The sequence below is a fragment of the Pempheris klunzingeri genome, chromosome 15, assembly GCF_042242105.1.
Source record: "Pempheris klunzingeri isolate RE-2024b chromosome 15, fPemKlu1.hap1, whole genome shotgun sequence".
Lineage (NCBI taxonomy): Eukaryota > Metazoa > Chordata > Actinopteri > Acropomatiformes > Pempheridae > Pempheris > Pempheris klunzingeri.
In genome coordinates, this window is record NC_092026.1 from 8,143,450 (window position 1) to 8,163,198 (window position 19,749).

General features: G+C 41.3%; 2 protein-coding genes across 2 annotated transcripts; both read right to left on the reverse strand.

The window, feature by feature from the left end:
• Positions 1–862: 862 nt before the first annotated feature.
• Positions 863–12,492, reverse strand: LOC139214124 (collagen alpha-4(IV) chain-like). The gene is made up of 30 exons (XM_070844879.1): positions 12,447–12,492; positions 11,905–12,009; positions 11,289–11,459; positions 10,882–10,971; positions 10,562–10,713; positions 10,379–10,451; positions 9,623–9,720; positions 9,272–9,455; positions 9,098–9,169; positions 8,863–8,970; positions 8,517–8,726; positions 7,941–8,105; positions 7,592–7,756; positions 7,091–7,234; positions 6,486–6,596; positions 6,132–6,310; positions 5,735–5,798; positions 5,502–5,576; positions 5,206–5,313; positions 4,706–4,813; positions 4,309–4,380; positions 3,869–3,997; positions 3,518–3,619; positions 3,230–3,388; positions 3,034–3,141; positions 2,755–2,889; positions 2,498–2,614; positions 2,080–2,268; positions 1,703–1,986; positions 863–1,602 (listed from the first exon to the last, which is right to left on the reverse strand). The coding sequence occupies exons 2-30, from the start codon at positions 11,948–11,950 to the stop codon at positions 1,342–1,344; spliced, it is 3,879 nt and encodes a 1,292-aa protein (XP_070700980.1). The 5' UTR covers positions 11,951–12,009; positions 12,447–12,492; the 3' UTR covers positions 863–1,341.
• Positions 12,493–12,816: 324 nt separating this feature from the next.
• Positions 12,817–19,482, reverse strand: LOC139214125 (collagen alpha-4(IV) chain-like). The gene is made up of 16 exons (XM_070844880.1): positions 19,335–19,482; positions 18,341–18,380; positions 16,453–16,524; positions 15,503–15,637; positions 15,342–15,386; positions 14,642–14,758; positions 14,477–14,542; positions 14,278–14,313; positions 14,045–14,107; positions 13,838–13,873; positions 13,692–13,733; positions 13,460–13,543; positions 13,254–13,298; positions 13,102–13,170; positions 12,966–13,010; positions 12,817–12,885 (listed from the first exon to the last, which is right to left on the reverse strand). The coding sequence occupies exons 1-16, from the start codon at positions 19,364–19,366 to the stop codon at positions 12,817–12,819; spliced, it is 996 nt and encodes a 331-aa protein (XP_070700981.1). The 5' UTR covers positions 19,367–19,482.
• Positions 19,483–19,749: the final 267 nt, after the last annotated feature.

The window sequence follows — 19,749 nt, forward strand, 5'->3', positions numbered from 1 at the left end:
AAAAGGTAGCTGTGCCATGTAAGTTTTAATTTATTGGCGGGAAGGTAAAGCCTCAGGAGGCTGGCTGTGTGTGACATGCAGTCGTCTGTGATTGGTTGTCTCTGACGATTTTCCCAATTCAATTGGCTGACAACCATTTTAGAGATCAAATAGTTTAAGGACCTATGACATGGCAACAGCTCTACCCAGTCAAGCAGACGGAGGTTGCACAAGGGCCTACAAATCTTTGAGGCTTTGTAGAAAAAAAACTGCACTACCCATCATATACCCTTACATTTAATCAGGCTGATTACATACATGTCCCTCTCCCCCTGCTCTCTCCCTCTACCTCAACCTCTTAGTTACATCATCTAAAGCGGTTCTCTTTAGCACATTAAAATGCAATGTTGACATTGCCAAAATAGTATGGGTTTGACTAATGAGCTAGCCCTCACAGCAGAGTACAAGTGTAGTACCCCCCTCTCTGGAGAGAATCAATGCTACAGAGGTCCCTCTGTGTTGTACCTGTATGTGTGTGTGAGGGAGAGAGCTGTGTGTGTGTGTGCGCGCGTGTGTGTGTGCGTGCGCGTGTATGTGTGTGCCAAGCTACACTGTATGCAAGTTGAATCTTTTAAAAATGATTGTTTTAAGACATTCACTTTGCCCTATCCATGATGTTGGTGGGTGGAGGTTGGAAATGTAATAATGATGATGTACAATCTTTTTGTGTGTATAAACGTGCACTGTGAAAAGGTAGAGAGAGCACCGCACTGTCAGAGTCCTCTGTCTTGCACTGAGTGTTCTCTTGTTTTGCGTAACAAAAAAGAAAAGGAAAAAACATGTTGAAGGAAAAAAGTACTGTATTCTGATTGTCACTTGGGTTCTGTTGAGAGAAATAAATAAATATGAACTTGAAACCCGCTATGGAAAACAGTATGCTGTTAAAATTATTCATTTTCTTCTTTCTTGGGATTTTTGCATGGAGATTGTTGTTTTTCTACCTGTTGTAGCTATTAAACTCTGAATGACTCATAGTGTTCAAACTTTTTATAAACATTTCGATTGTGGTGCACAGCTTAGAGGAAGAAGGAACGGTCTTCTGAACATTTCTTCAAAAGGATTTACTTAGGATTTCAACTCAACTCAGCAGAAAGATGATCAATTAACAAATATTTTCACCATTGGAAATAGCACCTCATTGAAAATGATGACAAAAAAACATACAATGGCAGCAATACTATGTGAGAAAAAAGTTGCTTAATAATGAAATAGAATCAATCTATAACCCTGAGTGGTGAAAACGTAATGGCCTAAATGGGTTAAAAATTCTAACAGTTAAAACTAAAACTGATAAGAAATACTTTATTGGTCTCTGAGGCAGACATGACACTGACTGGCCTTGCGTCGCTGTTGGTCAGCTGCCTTGATGGTGCCAGGCCTCGGGGTGATAAACTGCTCTGCGTGACTTACAGTGGTTAGCCAAAAACTGTAGAGATTGGCAAAGTAATGACAAGAACCGCGTGCACCTTGGCACTCTATGAAGGGGTGGCTCCGGAAATCCTTAAGGCAGCTACCAGAGGAAGTCAGAGACTGGCCACCACCCTCATCACCTGTCCCTGTGTGCTGTAGAGAAAAAGGAAGCAGGTACACATTTAGTGATTATATGACATAGGTTTCATACAAAATATATATATCAACTTGTCTAGCTTTTTATCACACTCACCAGTAGGAAGGAGTACCCTGTCCACAGACTCCTCCAGCCAGGTGGGCATGCAGGGATTTTGTAATCCTGGCTGTGAAAAGTCACTGCAGGTAAAACTGTCTCACACACCACACAGCGGCTGATGTGAGAGGTAATATTCTTGCCAGAGAGTGGCATCATGGGTATGGGAGCAGTGGTGGAGAGCCAATAGGATTTGTCGTTGCGACTAGAGTAGTGACAGGCAGCTTTGTTGCAGTACGAGAAGGGCATTGTGGAGAAAACAGGGAGGCAGGAGCCAGCCTGGCCTGCAGGGATGGGAGGGAAAAGAAGAAGGAGATAGTAACAGAGAAACAGGAAAAGAGACACCAACACCAGCATCACTTTATGCAGAATCTTACCCAGGTCTTGAGTGTGAGCTTTCTCTTGTCCCTCCAGGTAGACCAAACTGTAGCCCACCCAAAGCTGACTGTTGCCTTCAGGGCACCGCGGCACCTGAACTGACTGGCTGTGGATAACCAAAAGAAAACCTGACCTCCTCGGCCCTCTGTGGCATGGTTCACCTGGATCACCAGGTGAACCTGGAATACCTGGAGGATGGAGGGGTTGAAAAAGTAGCAAGGGGATGACATAGAGAGAGGATAACAGTGAGGAAGAGATTAAGGAGAGGTGAAATTAGCTATTTACTGGAGGCTGTCAGTCCTGTGGAGTAACTGGTTTATAACAGATTTCTTTCATTTTGCCCACCCTCACAAAATGTTAAACCTGAATTTAATAGTATGATGATTGAGGTTGTTACATGACTGTCTGATTATTCACCTTGTGGTCCAGTAAATCCTTGCTGACCAGTATCTCCTGGATCTCCAACAGGACCATTGTTACCTGGGGGACCCATTACACCAGGCAGGCCCACGGGCCCTATAGGACCCTTCCCTCCTGGAACAGACACACAGAGACACACACACACACACACACACACAGTAAGGATGATAAGATAACACACAACTTATTCAGACACAGACCAGAATGTGTGCATATACACAAATACATACAGAGAATATATTAGACACTCTTGCCTTTACGTCCAGGAGTCCCAGGAGGACCCACATCGCCAGGGAGTCCCACATCGCCAGGGTGACCATGTTGTCCTGGAAGTCCTGGGCGACCCAAGTATATGCCTCTAATGATGTCACCAGGATCACCTTTGGCACCTGGAAAAAAAAACCCATTTATTACCAAATCTAGTGTAGCAACATATATCACAACATTTCACTAACTCACTCACACACACACACACACACACACACAGACCTGCCTCCCACTCCCTGTGTCACTTTCTACAGTCCAGTTCTCACCCATGTCTCCAGCTGGGCCAATTACTCCCTTGCTGCCAGGAGGCCCAGGGACACCTCTCTGACCTTTGGGTCCTAGAGGACCCCCGGGACCATGAGGACCTCTCTCACCTATAAAAGTGTAGCAATATTTGAAATGTGTTCAAGTAGATTGCAACACTGTAAATGCTGATGGCAGCAGTCTCGCACTGTAATGTACCTTTTGGTCCTGTAACGCCTTGGCGGGACTGAGATCCAGGAGGTCCTGGGAGGCCCTTAACTCCCTTACAACCACCTGGTAACCCAGGTTGGCCAACTGGGCCTGGGTCTCCTTCAGAGAAAATACTGCTGCCTGGAGGGCCTGGATCCCCTGAAGGACCTAAAAACCCAACACACAATCCCAGTGGACAGATAGATAAAAAGGCACAGATACATGATTATGCTCATTCATTGACAAACACATCACAAGCCTACATGAATAACACATAACATAAATGGGCACACTCACCTGGGGGGCCTCGAGGCCCTTCATATCCTATATCTCCATAGGATCCTGGCATGTGGCATTCTTTGCCAGGATAACCAGGTTCACCTGGGTAGCCTGGAGGACCTGGGGGAAGAAATACAGAAAAAGCAAATAGAGTGCAAGGAAATGATAACAAGAGCACAGTACAATCTGAGTGGCCATAAACTACTGCATGGTAAGAAATCATCACTGCATTATTGTATTACTTTTATTGGACTTGCACTGGGTGTGCTGTTAAGAGACAATTTTATACTGTACATTTTTTAAATTCTACAGCTGAAAGAGACAAACTAGATGCAGTAGATGTATGATTGATAGTCAAAGATATGATACCTGCGTCACCAGGTGGGCCCCTCGGGCCTTTAGGCCCAGGAAAAATGGCTCCTGGAGGCCCTTGGTGGCCCTTTAGACCTTTGACTCCAGGATAACCAACTGGGCCTGGAGATCCAGGGATATCTATGCCTTGAAATGATAAATGAATACCGAGTAAAATATCATAATATATTATGCTATTATGAGGTGTATTAAGTAAACAAAATGACACTAATCAATTTACTATAACTCTTACATACTTTAGTTTGATTCAGGTACAGGCTTCAGCTGAAACTAAACTTCAACAACTTTATGTTTAAGGCAGTTTATCAGTGTCAAATAGACATAGATGTATTGTATACCATGTTAACAAGCATTTTATAGCAACAGACACACCATAAAAGACGTGCAAATAAATTATGATGATATCTAATAATGATAAACTTTTTTTTATCTCTTACTACTTGCTCCTTTCATCCCTTTTGGACCTCTAAGCCCATCCAGTCCATCCAGCCCTGGTGGTCCGGGGGGTCCTGACATATAATCACAGACAGAATAATCTTGTTGGCTGTCTACAAAAGCACTTTTCTCTTTAACACAACGCCTGCGCTAAAGGGAAATATTGGCATGTTTTACCTTTTTCTGTGTGTCTTCTGAAATGTTACTTAAAACAATATTCATTATCCATTTGTCCACATCTCATGGGTTTCATGTCTGACTTTTTATTGGCAGCGACATCTTAGAATTCCTTTATCACTAAATTCAAGCCAAGCCAATACAAATAACATAGTAGACTCATATAATGCCTGAATCCTGCCTATCCAATGATAGGAGAAACAACAGATGTTATGTTAGTACCTGGAGGCCCATATGAGCCAAGTGGGCCTGGTGGTCCCAGACCTCCATTATCACCTGGAGGACCTGGAACACCTAGACGACCTGATGGGCCTCGATGCCCAGGGAAGCCTTTAGAGACAAACACATGAAAGAGCTCAAACAAACATGTACACAAAAAGTCTAAATTTGATCTAATGTAAAGGATAGTGAATGACTGGAGCTGACTCATAATCTACTTTTATATTAAAGTCCAAGTGAGTTTTATATTATGAGAGTACAAATTATCCTGGTTACTGGCACAAGGTCCTTACAATTTGTTTTCTTGAAGTATTTTTTTCACTCTGATGATACATATAGCTGTGTGACATCTCAGAATAGGGTCCAAGTTAAAAATTCTTCTCCTGCATCCTGATCATAACCAGCATTGCCAAGTTTTGACATGAACATCAGCAGTCTTCCTTTATTTATCCACTCTTAGAATTACTGTTGTAGTACTGATTCAAATCTTCACTGGAAATCACCTGGTCCTCCTTGTCTTCCTCTTTCTCCAGGAATGCCAGGCTGTCCAGGCTCTCCTGTCCTTCCTTGGGATCCGGGGTAACCTGCATCTCCAGGGCACCCTCTGTGTGCTTGAGGGAATTATTTTGGGGACATACATTTGTTTTCAGTTATACTTATATCCATTTACAGTATATAGATTAGGAAACTGACAATTCTCTATTTGAGACAAGTTCAGTTAAGACTTTTTTTCTCTACTTATCATTTGAAGCGATTTCTGAGTAGGTCTCCTGTTCAGCGTGACATTTTCTTAACTCACCACTGGGTCCATCCTCCCCTGGCAATCCTTTGGGTCCAGGTGGACCAGGTTGTCCATGAGACTGTCCTGGTTCCCCTGGAACAGATATGTACAAAATCGATATTGACAAAATCTAAATGGTACTACTCAGCTGTTGATTCACATCCTATTGAATAAACATATATTTCTCTACATGAAATGAAACCCACCCCAGAATCAGGTAAAACACACGATCGCTCTGTGTCTTGACTCACCCTTTGCCCCAGGAAATCCTGGTAACCCTGGGATACCTGCAGGTCCCACGGGCCCTGGATCTCCCTTTAACAGACAGCACCACATTCAGATCATTTAACATAATTTCTTAGACTGACATAATGGGTACAGTAGAGCCACTAATATCTTGTATATACTCAATGGTATATGATATTGCAAGTAAACTAGGACAAGCCTCAAACTTTTTCCTCATAAAAGATGACAAAGATACCCTGTTGGCCTGTTGGACTTATCAGAGATAATATGCTGCTGGGACATTATGTGACTCAAACTATGAAAGATATTTCTCAGTGTATTTGAGAATATACTGGACTATATTGAAAAAACACAAACTGCTGTCTCTAAAATTACAGACAACAAATTCAGTTGATTGTGTACCAGATCTCCCCCATGTCCAAGATATCCCCTTGGGCCAGGGAAACCTTTGACTCCAGGGTACCCAGGAGGTCCAGGTATGCCCCCCCTGCCTGGAGCACCAGTGTTGCCTTTAAACCCTGGCAGACCAAGCCGCCCATCAGGTCCTGGATCACCTGGAACTCCCCTTGGTCCTTTTGAGCCTGTAAGCAACAAAACAAAAATAATGTAGTCATGTACTGTTTATCACAATGTACAGTATATCTTTGTAGTAAGTGGCTGTGAGTTCAAACAATTCTTTAGATAATGAGTTCTATAAAAAATGAGTTAGATTTACTCCTTAAATAAAATGTATAAATTAAGTGACAGCTCCATTGCCTGCAAGTCCTTGTTGTCCTGGTTGCCCCCTTTCTCCTGAAAGTCCTGTTGGACCTTTTGTTACATTCACGATTCTTAATGGTCCTGGTAATCCTGGTGGACCACGTAAACCTGGAAGGACAACGAGTTCCGATTAAATACTTGTCAGTGTGACTGATACAGTACTCTGAAATTGCAATTTAATTATACAAATGAGCAAATATCATCAGCAAATTCCAGCAAGCTCATCTGTATCTAGTGTTGTAGGTGTATAGCTACTACTGTAGCTGTATATATGCGGTCTGTATTAGGACCTTTGTGTTATATTTCCAGGTTGAAAGTTCTGAATGGTGATCTAAGGCATCAATAGGTACTGTCAAGAAGGTTTTGTGTATTACAACAAATCCTTCCAAAAAATCCTTATACACAAAATGTGCTGAATGTATTTTGCAATGCGAGGCATCTAATTGAATCTAAATGATTAATACTGACACATCTTTGATGTTCAAATATTGATAATTTTCTGGCTAATACTGGCCTAATATTTACATGTATTTAAAGCTATATACATTTTTTAAAGCTATTTAAATAGCTATCAGAAACATGGTATGTATACAGAGGCTTACCTTTGATACCAGGCAGTCCTGGCTTTCCTGTGTCACCTGGGTAGCCATTGAAGCCCCTCTCTCCTTGTTTACCTTTGGGTCCTGGGGGTCCAGGAGGACCTGGTAAACCATTAGTCCCAGCCCTGCCAGGGAATCCTCTTTCACCTAGAAATGAAAGGAAAATGTGGTTTTAATCAGGACAGTTAACAGGTATAAAACATTGTTCATCATCAATGTTTTTGTGGGGGCTACGCTTGAATATAAGGGATGAGCCATATAATTGGTCTGTGACATGACCACTCCAGCCACCAGCCTGTACAAGTACAGCTTATTGAGAGAATATAAACATGCTGACTGGCAACAAGCTCATGGGTGTGAATGAGATGGGTGATACAGTTTTAGGCTTAACTGACTGGGTGGTGCAAACAAGCACCTGTTAGATTCCATGCTGAAAATGATTTTAAATAGTGGGCTAAAATGCCTTTCACAAACATTTCTTCACAAGACAGACCAGTAGTTCACCTTTCTGTCCTGGCCAGCCATCTGTCCCGGGGTCTCCTGAGTAGCCAGTGGGGCCTCTTGGTCCAGCTGAGCCTGGCACACCGGGAAGACCTGGGAATCCTTGTGGACCCTTTTGATGACCAGGTGGACCTAGGTCTCCCTTAAAACCCTTTTGACCAAGGTAGCCTATGTAATATTAGAAAATTCAATGAGAGAAATACTGTATGCTCATTAGATGGTGGCCACAGAGCAAATATTAATCAACAGACTGTGAAATGAATGTTGATAACATTTTTAAGGGATAATCCGATGGACATTCGGAGTGACAGCATGATATCAATGATTGGGTTTGCTGCTGCTGTGTGCTTACCTGATGGTCCCCTCGGTCCAGGGATTCCTGGAGGACCCGGAGGGCCTGGAATTCCACTCAGGTCACATACAGTGCAGGGTAAACCTGCGAGACCAGTAGCTCCAGGGTCACCAGTGACTCCTGGCTCTCCTTTCCAACCTGGCTGTCCAGGCTGGCCTTGTCTGCCTGTAATTCAGATGCACCAATGGTCAACCAGTTCTAACGTTCAGTAAAGAATGAGAAGGACACCGTAAGACTTCCGGTGTCCAAACTTTTTTCACTGTAGCAAATTTCTTCTTCGATTACTCATTTTATACAGAAGCTGCCTCGTTCAAGACAGTTACTCCACCTAGCGGTGACACTAAGAAGTACAACACAGTTCAGCGCAGGTTCCGTGTGTGGGGGCCGTATTACAATACATTTTTACAATTTCCTGCGGGCCAATGAAAATTGGAGCGCGGGCCGTAGTTTGGACACCCCTGCCGTAAGTTGAGGAAACTTGTTTTTGGGCATACAGGCCACATTAACTAAAGCATGACTTGTTGACTAATGCCTTAAGTTATTTGTTTGTGTTCATGCAATGTAAATGAAACGCACCCTGAGACCCTGGGTTTCCAGGAATGCCGCTGAGTCCCTTTGTCCCAGTAGCTCCACGTGGGCCAGGTGGGCCAGGAGCACCTGGCCCAGCAGAGAAGACATCTCCTGGGGCACCCTTCCTACCAGCAGGTCCTGGTAATCCAGGAGGGCCCGGAGGGCCATCGAAGCTAATCAGAGTGGGACCAGGGTCACCTGGATCCCCATTTAAACCTGGAAACCCTTTTACAAATCAGAGAAACCAAAAACAATCTAAATAAACAAACTATCTGAATAATTCATGTATTATTAACTGGCAACTTTCCCTCAGTGTGGGTGCTTGATGATCCATAAGCTAAAGAGGCATTACCTTGTGGTCCAGTCACACCAGTTTCAACATCATCTCCTCTCATGCCTTTGGGGCCTGGCTGTCCTGGAGCTCCTGGAAGACCAGCTCTTCCTGGCCCACCCAAAGAGCCTACATGGAGCAAAATAAGAATTAAAGTTGACTTGCAACATGGACCGACAGGATCATAAACCATACTCCTTTCATGACACATGGCTTAGTATGTATGGCTGTTGTGTGTAACACCTTTAAGACTTACCAGGTGAACCTGGCTCACCCTTAGGACCAGGTGATCCAATGTCATATTCATAACAGCATATCTCACTTTCACCTGGTGACACAAATACGACATGTCTTTTGAGACCTTGACCACTTGCTTAATTTGGGAAGAGGTGTATAAATGAGAATCTCTGAATTTAATCCAGTCTTTGACCTGGAGGGCCTGGTCGTCCGGGAATTCCTGGGGGACCATGATATCCCGGATTTCCTTTAGGTCCAGGAAGCCCTCTAGGGCCTGGTAAACCAGGGCCTGGGTGGCCTACAAGTCCTGGAAGCCCTTTGGGTCCAGCAGCACCAAGTTCACCTTTGGGACCAGGTAATCCTACATATCCAGAGCCCTGCAAAGACGTTACCTGCTACCATAACTGCACAACCAAAACAGAGTGTAGCAAAATGGAACATTTTTACAAGCACAATATAGTTAACTGGGTACAATCAAATGATTAACCATACACTATGTTCCAGAAATTACATTTACAGTACTTAAAAAAAACCACACACTCACTGGCGGTCCAGGGTCTCCTGCAGGGCCAGGTGGGGCATCCCACCCTGGTTTACCTGTTGCTCCAGGAGGGCCAAAATGCCCAGGAACTCCTCGGTTTCCTTTGGCACATTTCAACAACAAAAAGAAGCTGCAGATCAGGGGTGCCCAATACATCAATCGCGATCAACCGGTAAAAAAAACATAGATTTTGACTCCACTCAGTCCAAGTCATCAGAGTAAGGTAGTGATAGGCAATACTGATGGTTACATCATCATCAGTTTGTCACCTATGTGCATTACTGCTGTCAATTTTTATGTGTAATACCAAGGGTTACATTAGTTGCAGTTATGCAGTGTACACCAACATGTATTGTATATATAAAGTCTAATCAGTATATATAGAAATAAATATATGTTTAGCGTTTTTAATGTAGGTAGATCATTTTGACCTGGTCATTTTAAAAGTAGCTTGCAAGCCGAAAAAGTGCGGGCACCCCTGCTGTAGATATTTGGTGTAAATGTTTAATAACCCTTGGTAAAGGCGTGTGAATCCAACTAACTTATCATTTCAAGTTGTATTCAAAGTTGTGCTAAGTGAGCAGACTCCGGTGCACTGTAATTGCTTTGTGTTTAGTGTTCGGTGGACATAAAACTACATAAAATCTTGACTTGGAGAGACAATATTTGCAGTCACATAGAATACCATCACTTTGCTTGTCTAATAATAATAATAATAATGGTGTGTATAGTACAGTTTTGGCTTCAACGGGTGCTCACCTTTAACGCCTACCACTAAAGTGTTACCCTTTTGACCCTTCTGTCCTTTTAAACCAGGAATTCCTTGAAAGCCCTGCAGAAATGCAAACATAACAATAGGTTTCTGTGGCTATAACAGAACAGACTTGGAAACATGTTTTAGAAAATTTAATTTGATAATAGTTGGAGTCCTGCTCTCCTTACATGTGATCCGCTAAGACCCTCATCTCCTTGCAGGCCCGGGTCTCCCTTAAGTCCTTGAGTTCCAGGTAACCCTGGAGGTCCTGGATAACCGGGTGGACCAGGAGGTCCTTGGCTTCCCCCATCAGGCCGGCATGCACATTCTCCTTCGCAACCTATGGGAAACAGGGATGGCAAAAATGTATGACTAGTGCCTTTGTATTCTGTACAACTATACATACACACCAACTTATATACATGCTAATACAATTATACTAATCACAAATCTGCTCCAGTAAATTCTTTGCTTGTGGGATCGACAAACGCATACAATCACAGATCACCTTTAATTCCCTTGAGTCCTTTGTTTCCAGAAGATCCTTTGGGTCCCGGGTCACCAATGTCTCCTGGGTAACCAGGCTCACAGTAGTAATCTGTGGATAAACCACAAGTATTGACCAACATGAGTTAAGTAGTTTTAATGCAAAATGTAATCAAAATTAGAATAATATAAGTGGACATCTTTCATCAGAAGTAATTGAGAACTTACCTCCGCATCCTGATCCAATCACAGTATGCCAGAAGTATGCCACACACACACACACACACAAGTCAGAAAATAAGTCCACATACAAATGAGCATGTGCAAAAACATGACAAGAGTACAATTATTCAAATAATGAGCTGACATTCATGACATTAACAAATAGTCTTCTAGTACAGTCTTTTGTGTTTGATATAAAGGAATGACTAACATTACCTGGAGAACCTGGGAGTCCTCTGGCACCTTTACGTCCGGGGGGTCCTTTACCTCCCTTTGGTCCCGGGAATGGAGAACTTTCCACACCATTATACCAACCTGGCTCTCCCTTGTAGCCCTTGGGACCGGGGGGCCCTTGTGCACCAGGCAGACCCGGCTCAGCTGGAAAGTTGCAAGAGACAATGAAAGACTTCAAATAAGGTTAGAATAAGACTGACAGTTCCCAACTGTGAAAACACAGACCTCTGATGTGAAACAAAGGGAAGGATAAAGAAGACCTAGTAGTCATAAAGACTTACTAATCATATCAGTAAACGTAGATTGTTAAATGTGCCTGTGACTGTAAAACTTGTATTTTCACTCCTCAGAGTGAACACACATTTCTGTATTCCCAAATGAAGTGTGCTTGTGTCTCATTTGTGTCAGAAAATGTGTAGCTTTAACAAACTGCTGAGGAGAACTATGGTTGCCAATATGAGTGGTGTGGGACAAGGCAGAAGAATAGATCAGATCGTGACCAGAGTGAGTAATATACTCAGTGATGTACAGCACATAAAGAATAAGTAACCTGAAAGTTAGAGGCTGGAGACAAAGGCTGAACTCTGACCTGGTATTGTTAACCCTGGTAAGCCAGGAGATCCAGGCATTCCCATGAACCCAGAGTCACCTGGGAGTCCAGGCGTTCCAGGATACCCACGATCACCTTTTGCATCTGTACAATAGATCAGTGAAAACGTCAGAAATGCTGATGATTATTCTCACACAGTAATTATGACTTAGAGACAATTTCATTTCTAGTTACATTTCACAAAAAGCCGAGTACCTGGGCATATCTAGGTGAAAATATGGCTGCTGAGAACATACAGATAAACAAAGCAGCAGTGAATTGTGCAGTTTAATTATGCTGACTTATGAGTGGTTTGAGAGAATACCATTTATACTTTTAGATGCTTTTTTTGAATATGTCGTAACTTACAAAATAAAAGTTGGCCAAACCAGTAAGACCAGTGATTTAAACTATTGAACTTTAGGTCAGTAAATTAACATATCATGTTTCATATATCATATTTCAAATAGATAGGATAGTGCTACCAGTGGCCACGCACAGGTCGAGCAGTAAGGAGAGTGTAGTTACTGCTGTGGTCTCACCTCTGGCTTCAAATGGACCGGGGGGGCCTGGATCACCTGGGTAACCCTGTTGGATGAAGAGATAGAAGTGGAAACCATAGTCATAAATAGAAAATGCCACAGATGCGCAGAATACTTCCAAAAATGGGAAGAGTGATCAAGAATACTGGTCTTGTCCAGTAAATGTGATTATAGATCTGTTTATAATCATCCCATATTCCTTCCTATTTAGGCTTTATTTCCCTATATTTAAAGTATACCTTTAACCGTAAATGGAACAAATGTGTCACAAATCCTTAAGATTTCCATCTTTACAGAATTGTGGCTTCTGTTTGCACCTGACACAGACTTTGTAATTCTGTTCAAATTGTAATGCAGAATCCTTTGATGTTTATGCAAAGCACACCTTTTGTCCAGTTCCTCCAATGAGACCTGGAAGTCCTTTCTCTCCATGGAGACCCTGAAAATATATTAATGCATTTAATCTAAAGAAGTTGTCTAGATATAGTATAGTGAAGGCCTAATCATATTGAGGTGTACCTCAGGTCCTTGCTGTCCATCTCTACCAGGAAATCCTTGAAGACCCTAGAAATGGAAACAGAGGGTTGAATAGTGTATGTGTGCACGCAGGTGTGTCTAAATGCGAGGTGCAGTCTGATCTAGCAAATTCACCTACCCGAACTCCAGGAAAACCAGGGATTCCTTGCTCTCCTTTACTTTCTTGACTGTAATCTCCTCTACCACCCTGATAAGCAAGAAAATGCCAGTCAAACAAATTTCTCCTTCTCTAAGACAGACCTGAATGCTAACATACAGGATAAAACTCACACGTATGCCCTTTGGTCCACATGGTCCAGGAGGACCTTGGTCTCCCTGAGAAGTAGAAAAGAAAACAATGAAGTATTACAGCACGGAGAGTTTGATTAAAAATGTTCAAGACATGAATGAAGTTGGATGTGTGTTCATACAGTTCTGCTCTATATGATAGTTCAAAAGTCAGCATTGATGTATACAAATAAAAGCATTGCCTTCACCTTGTACCCTTTGGGTGGAAGAAAGTCTGGAGGAAATTCTATGACTTCTTCTGGTCCCTGTGGACCCGGTGGGCCTTGTTCACCCTGCAACATGGAATTAAAGGGGTGAGGATGTTAAGGTAAAGCTGTAGGTCAGATGCACCCATATATATACATATACACTTGCACTTGCACTTTCACGCAGAAACACACACACAGGGCACAGCTGTCAAAAGTCAAAATGGTTTCTTACATCTTCACCTTTATCGCCGGCCAGTGAGCCTCCAGGGTCGCCCTTCACAACAAGCAGAAGTTTACTAAGGTTTTTCTTAATGGGGATGTGTGTGTATACATGCAAGGATGTTTTTTCAGGCAAAGATTACGAGGCAGATAACTCACCGGCAGTCCTCTCACCCCATTAGGCCCTACAAAGCCCTAAATGGAACAACACATATACATTTTCACATATAAAGCGCTACATTTCTTCTCTTTATTTAGATATTGATTATTAGTAGGCTGATATATTGCTACGTACTGTGCATGTACAGCAATGAACTGTCTTCATTATACCCTATATACTGTATAAAACATATGGCACTTTTTCACCTCAGGTCCAGGAAAGCCAGGAGGGCCAGTGTGGCCTTTAGATCCAATATCCCCTTTTCGTCCCTGAGTAAAAAAATGTACACATAATGGTACAGATATTAATCATGAAGCTGAGTCAATTTAACTACAACCAGAGAGTGTAAGGTTAAAAGTATTTGATCTCTGCTTCATGTATTGGCAGAATATTACTAAAGAATACTACACTAATGTCAAAATAAGAAAACAAAACATACAGGCAGACCATGTTCTCCATCTCTACCTCGATCCCCCTGATGAAATTAAACAAAGATGGGAAAGATGAGAATTGAAGATAAGAACATTTACAGTCGGTGTCATTCGCAAATCATTATGAAACTGCTCAAATAGAAATGTGGGACGCTGGTGAAGCCAAGCCCATCATTGAATGAGCTTCTCCAGACTAAGGGAGCTTACAGGAAGTCCTGTTAGGGCAGCATCATACAAAGGTTCTCCTTTAATTCCTTTAGGTCCAGGTAATCCCTGACAAGAGGAGATAGTAAATGTTTACATTAGACACATCAAAAATAGAATAGACTGAATAATCACTAACGGAAATATCAGAACAGGAGTTCTACTCACAGGTGGCCCATGGAGACCATCCAAACCAGGAATACCCCAGACCCCTGATTGACCTTTTGTCCCTTTACAGCCGTCCACACCGGGTAAACCAGGCTCGCCGTCAGCTCCAGGGTGGCCCTGAACAATACAGCATGGTGAGGGTGGTGAAAAGTAATCATAGTACTAGCGGTCACTATTATGACTACTTTGAGTCTAGTTAAGGATGTTAAATATCAGCAAATCATAGCTGCAGGCCAGCGTTTATTCCGTAACATTATATAATTATATAGTGGTTAAGATGAACAACTTGAGTTTCTATTAAAAACAAACACTTGAGTTCTGAAGAGGCAGCTGCATTAGGCAGAGAGCGAAACCAGGACCATGATGTGTCCACTAGAGGGCATATTAAACATATGCTTCAAATCACTGCAACATTCACAGTGTAGTCTCTGATTAAGAATCTTAATGTATGAACCGGGCCGTTACACAGTTGGGACAACTTATTTAGAGTTGAAATGTATTTCAGTATATTTCAAACATATTCATTTAGAATTGAAAAAGCTGTCTGATGTTATTATCAAAGATATATTCTAAATTCGTTTTAGGAGATTGTGTTAGAATAAGTGAGAAGCTGCCCTCAGGGGGCTACTCACTACTACTAACAAATTATTATTATTACTAGCGTTATTATTATTATTTACAACAGCAGTGGTTTACTCACAGGTGAGCCACCATTACCAGGAAAACCAGGAACGCCAGTCTTGCCCTGAAATGTAAAAATAAACATGGACGCTATTCATTCATTGTAGGGTTAGATGTCTGTCTGTCTGTGTTTCGATCTCAGATACAACACACAACATGCACATCAACTAGCACACTAACACGGGCTCCTTTGGGCCCATCTGGGCCATATGGTCCCTCTGCTCCCATCCTGCCTTTCTCTCCAGGTGGCCCCATACGTCCCCATGGTCCCATTGGTCCCCGGGGTCCTTGCTGGCCTGGCTTTCCTGGTCTTCCCTACAAACAGAAAAGTCATGTATACAGAATAAAACCTTAAAAGATAGCTGTATTCTTAAAACTTTTGGAACTGGTCTAGTAGATCGCCTCACAGGAGTTGCTTATATAGTTGCAATCACCTTGGTATTTTACCTCAATAGTTCAGATCCAAACTAGCTGTTTAAACACCAAAGTCACACAATAACACAAACAAGCTATCTGTTTGAGGCAGCAGTAGACCAGCAACCTACATTCTGTGAATGAATGTTACTGTTATTGTCAGTGGAGTCTGGTGGCTTTGAACCAAGTGATCTACCAGACATTTCTGGTTAAACAATCTTACAGGTTTGTTTCCATAGGGAATCTTTTCAAAATGTTGTGAGACACTTCAAATAATGATCTGAGCCTGTCAGTGGCAAAAACAGACACTTTTGATGGACATGCTTTTACCCGTGCAGGTCTGTATTACAGCCTTTGTAACTCATTCATGGCTGCTAGCTGATCAACGGAACTAATTCTAGAGATTTCTGTACCTATCAATCATTTTGAACTGAAAATGTTTTAAAAAAAAAAAAAATTTAAATTTAGTATAAATTTAGTTTAAATACATCAGCGTTATCCTTTCATTTAGACTGTCATTGTGAGTGACACTTTTAGGATTAAAACATTTCTTTAGCATTGAGTCAAGGGGTCATTTTGAAAAATGTGATTAATGTAAATATCTTAATATCTTTTTACTGAAGAAAAACAACTTAAATTCATTCAACCTTGCTACTGGGAGAGTAACTAAGGATAACTTACGAACACATGACAACATGAGAAGAAAGAGTTCATACCCGAGCACCTTTGGTAAGAAGACACCGACATTCAGAGCAGTCTCTACCTTGACATGGGCCCTCAATCCTCCCCTGAAACAACAAATAGTGGCAAACCATAGGCCTTAAATACAGCCAGACTGATCAGTAATGCATTTGGGAGAGAGAGACACTGGCTGAGGCTGTGTATGTGTGTGTCTAAGCAGGGCAGATGACAGTAAGGGGTCAGAGGGCATCAGCAGGCACATCAGATTAGGTTGTCGTTAATGCATGCTATATGCTATTCCTCAATGTATTACTGCTTTGAGAACGAGCCTTGAGAATGAAAACATTTCCCAGGGGAAGATGGACAGTCCTGATTAGAAAGCTTTAAACAGATCAGTGTTCTCACACATACTTGGGTAAGTAATGAGCGCTCTGACCTTGATGAGAAAGAAGGCTCACGGTGCTTCATCATTCTCATAATGTACTAACTTCTTGCAGAAAAACTATTCTGTGATTCCACACCGCCTGGTGTCAAGTATCCCTACAGATGAGTGTGTGTCTGTGTACAGGGAGTTTTACATTGCAAAGATATCCGTGTCATAAACATTTCAGTGATGTTTTCTGAAAGCTTACTAAATATTTAGAGGAGTTCATGCCGGTGAAATTGAGTCCTGCCGCACATCTGTTATTCTATGTTCTCTTTTGGTCCAAACATTCATTGGTGGTTCTCACAGCAGTCACAAAAACATATGACAGTTGTTTATAACCAGATATTATATGTAAGGTCATTTGGGTTCAGTACATTAACCAAATCAGGGACTAAAAACATTAGCAGGTCTCCATTGCTTCATATCATAGCATAGCTCAACAATTAGCAGAATTTTAAATTGGACAACATTGGCAATCCACAGTAATTTTCAACCATATCAATTTTGCTTACTTTATCTCTAAATGTTAACTAACTGGTTAACTATGTTAAATAATACTGTATGTTGGCTGATGCCTATGAATGCTACCTTGCACTCATTCAAAATGCATAACAGTTAGGGAGAGAGCTCTTTTCTGAGAATGTAAAAACTGAGAGCCAAACAAATGTTGAATAATTACAAAAGTGAAACTGTTTGGGCTGCCAGCTGTCAGGCTGTGAGACCCACATGCTCTTCTCACACGCTCTCATGCCAATTTTCACACACAGTCAAAAACAAATGTTACACTAAAGCTGATAACACCAAGACAGACACAAAAAAGGCTGGAAAAACTAAAACAAGACAAGAACTCCAGAAAAACTCTCTGAGATTTCGTTTTAACCTCAACAACAATAATATATGTATTAACCAACAGCAGCGTTACTACTGATTTCATGTTTCATATAAAAGCTTAGTAGACAGTCTGTGAGAAAAACTGCACAATCAAAAATGGGAGAAAAAAAAAACGGATATATGAAGTGGAGTCAACATTTTACCTCTGGAATGTAAAGTGGTAACAGTAAAAGCAAACTCTAAGAAATATTAGTGCATACTAGTACATAAAAACTGTATTTACAGCATTGATAATGATAATTGATAACCAATGAGTGAACCAAAAACATATTATTGGCCATTAATACTTTAAATGGCATAAGTAGCATTAAGTACAATGGTATAATGTTAGAGGTAATCAATGATATAATAGGATGTTAACAGTTAATGCATTACTTCATCACCAAAACAGTTAAAATAAGTTTCACATATTTATATTTTTAACAGAAAATAAATGCCCAGAGACAAAACCCAAAATAGACCAAATCATAGTGTTGATTAGAGTAAATGTCTGTTGTGTCTTACTTTGGGATTTGGGAGGAACGCACACGTGTAATTGCTATTCTCAGCAATATGGTCATATAGAACAGTATGTTTACAAGGGCAAAAAAAAAAGAAAGTCTTACTGCATTGAGCTGCTGCATCATGAACAGGACAAGGATCCATCTGTGAATGTAACAAATTATAACAGTTAATAAATGAACTGCAGTCTCATTTACCCCACTGGATGTCTCTACGCAACCATAAATGACTGTCTGTCACTTAAACGGTGAAACAAAAGAGACTGTTTGTGTGTGATGAAAAAGAAAATGCTTGATGGTTACCTCTAATTCTGGCACTCAGCCAACATTTTTCAAATGTCATGATATGAAAGACAATTATTGTAATTATGAAAACTAAAAGAGGTGAATTGTTACACATTAGCTCTTGTTCTTATGCAGGTGAAGTAAAACTCTACCCTAAGACAAGGACAGCAACAAGAATGTTATATCTACCCAAACTCCTATCACATTGCAGGTGTGCAGCTATGCCCCTGTGTGCGTGTGTGTGCATGCATGTGCGTGCGTGTGTGTGTGTGTGTGTGTGTCTGTGTGTGTGTGTTTCAGTGTAGTCAAGGTCAATTTATATACAGTCTACATACTGGAATGCAAATAGGCAGATGTGTTGAATGTCTGACTAAACAGACAACACACATGTTTATCTTGAGGTAAAGAGATTAATTAATTAAGTAGGGGATGTGAATTCTATCATTCTTGATCAGACATTTCTCATAAATGTTCATTTTCATGGGCTCACTGACATGTATTGTCTGCAGATGAAGGCATTTATCTATAATTTGTTATTTTGACCAAATATTAGTTGTGACAAAAGCACTGTATTACTATGCTAAATCTTATATTATTTTTCTGATAGAATGTTCATAAATTATTATTAGTATAACACAAAATCAAATTTTGAATGTCATCTGTCTGATGTGGGGATGTATGAGGATACCATGCACACCAGTTCAGCCAGAAAAGGTTGTCACAGTATCATCAGCTGTTACAGTCATTGAAATGACAATGTGCATGTCACGTTGCTCTGATTGCTAATAATTAATATAGCTGCAGTGGGACTCACCTGAGGGGGCACACAGCAATGAATGATCCCATCTCTCATTTCATCAGTCAGCCAAACAGGTGAGTGTTGGTCTCAGTGCTGCCACCTGTGGACAAAAGGAAACACGAAACACCAAAGGCACCTGTGGCCATAAGTTGCGGCACAGTTGATATTGTATGACAGTAAGGAAAACCTCCCTTTGAGATAATATGTAAATTTCATAAATGCAATTCTGATTTTAAATAATTAAAATATGCTACTAATAAAGACATAGTTAGTGTTGCTCTTCCAACCCAGGAGGAATAAAAGCTTACACAGCATGTCGCCTACAGTGGCAGTCCATCATTCACAAAAAAACAAAAAAAAAACAGCTCTCACAACTCACCCAAATTCAGAAGTTCAAATCAAATTTCATGAACAATATAGTGCATCCCAA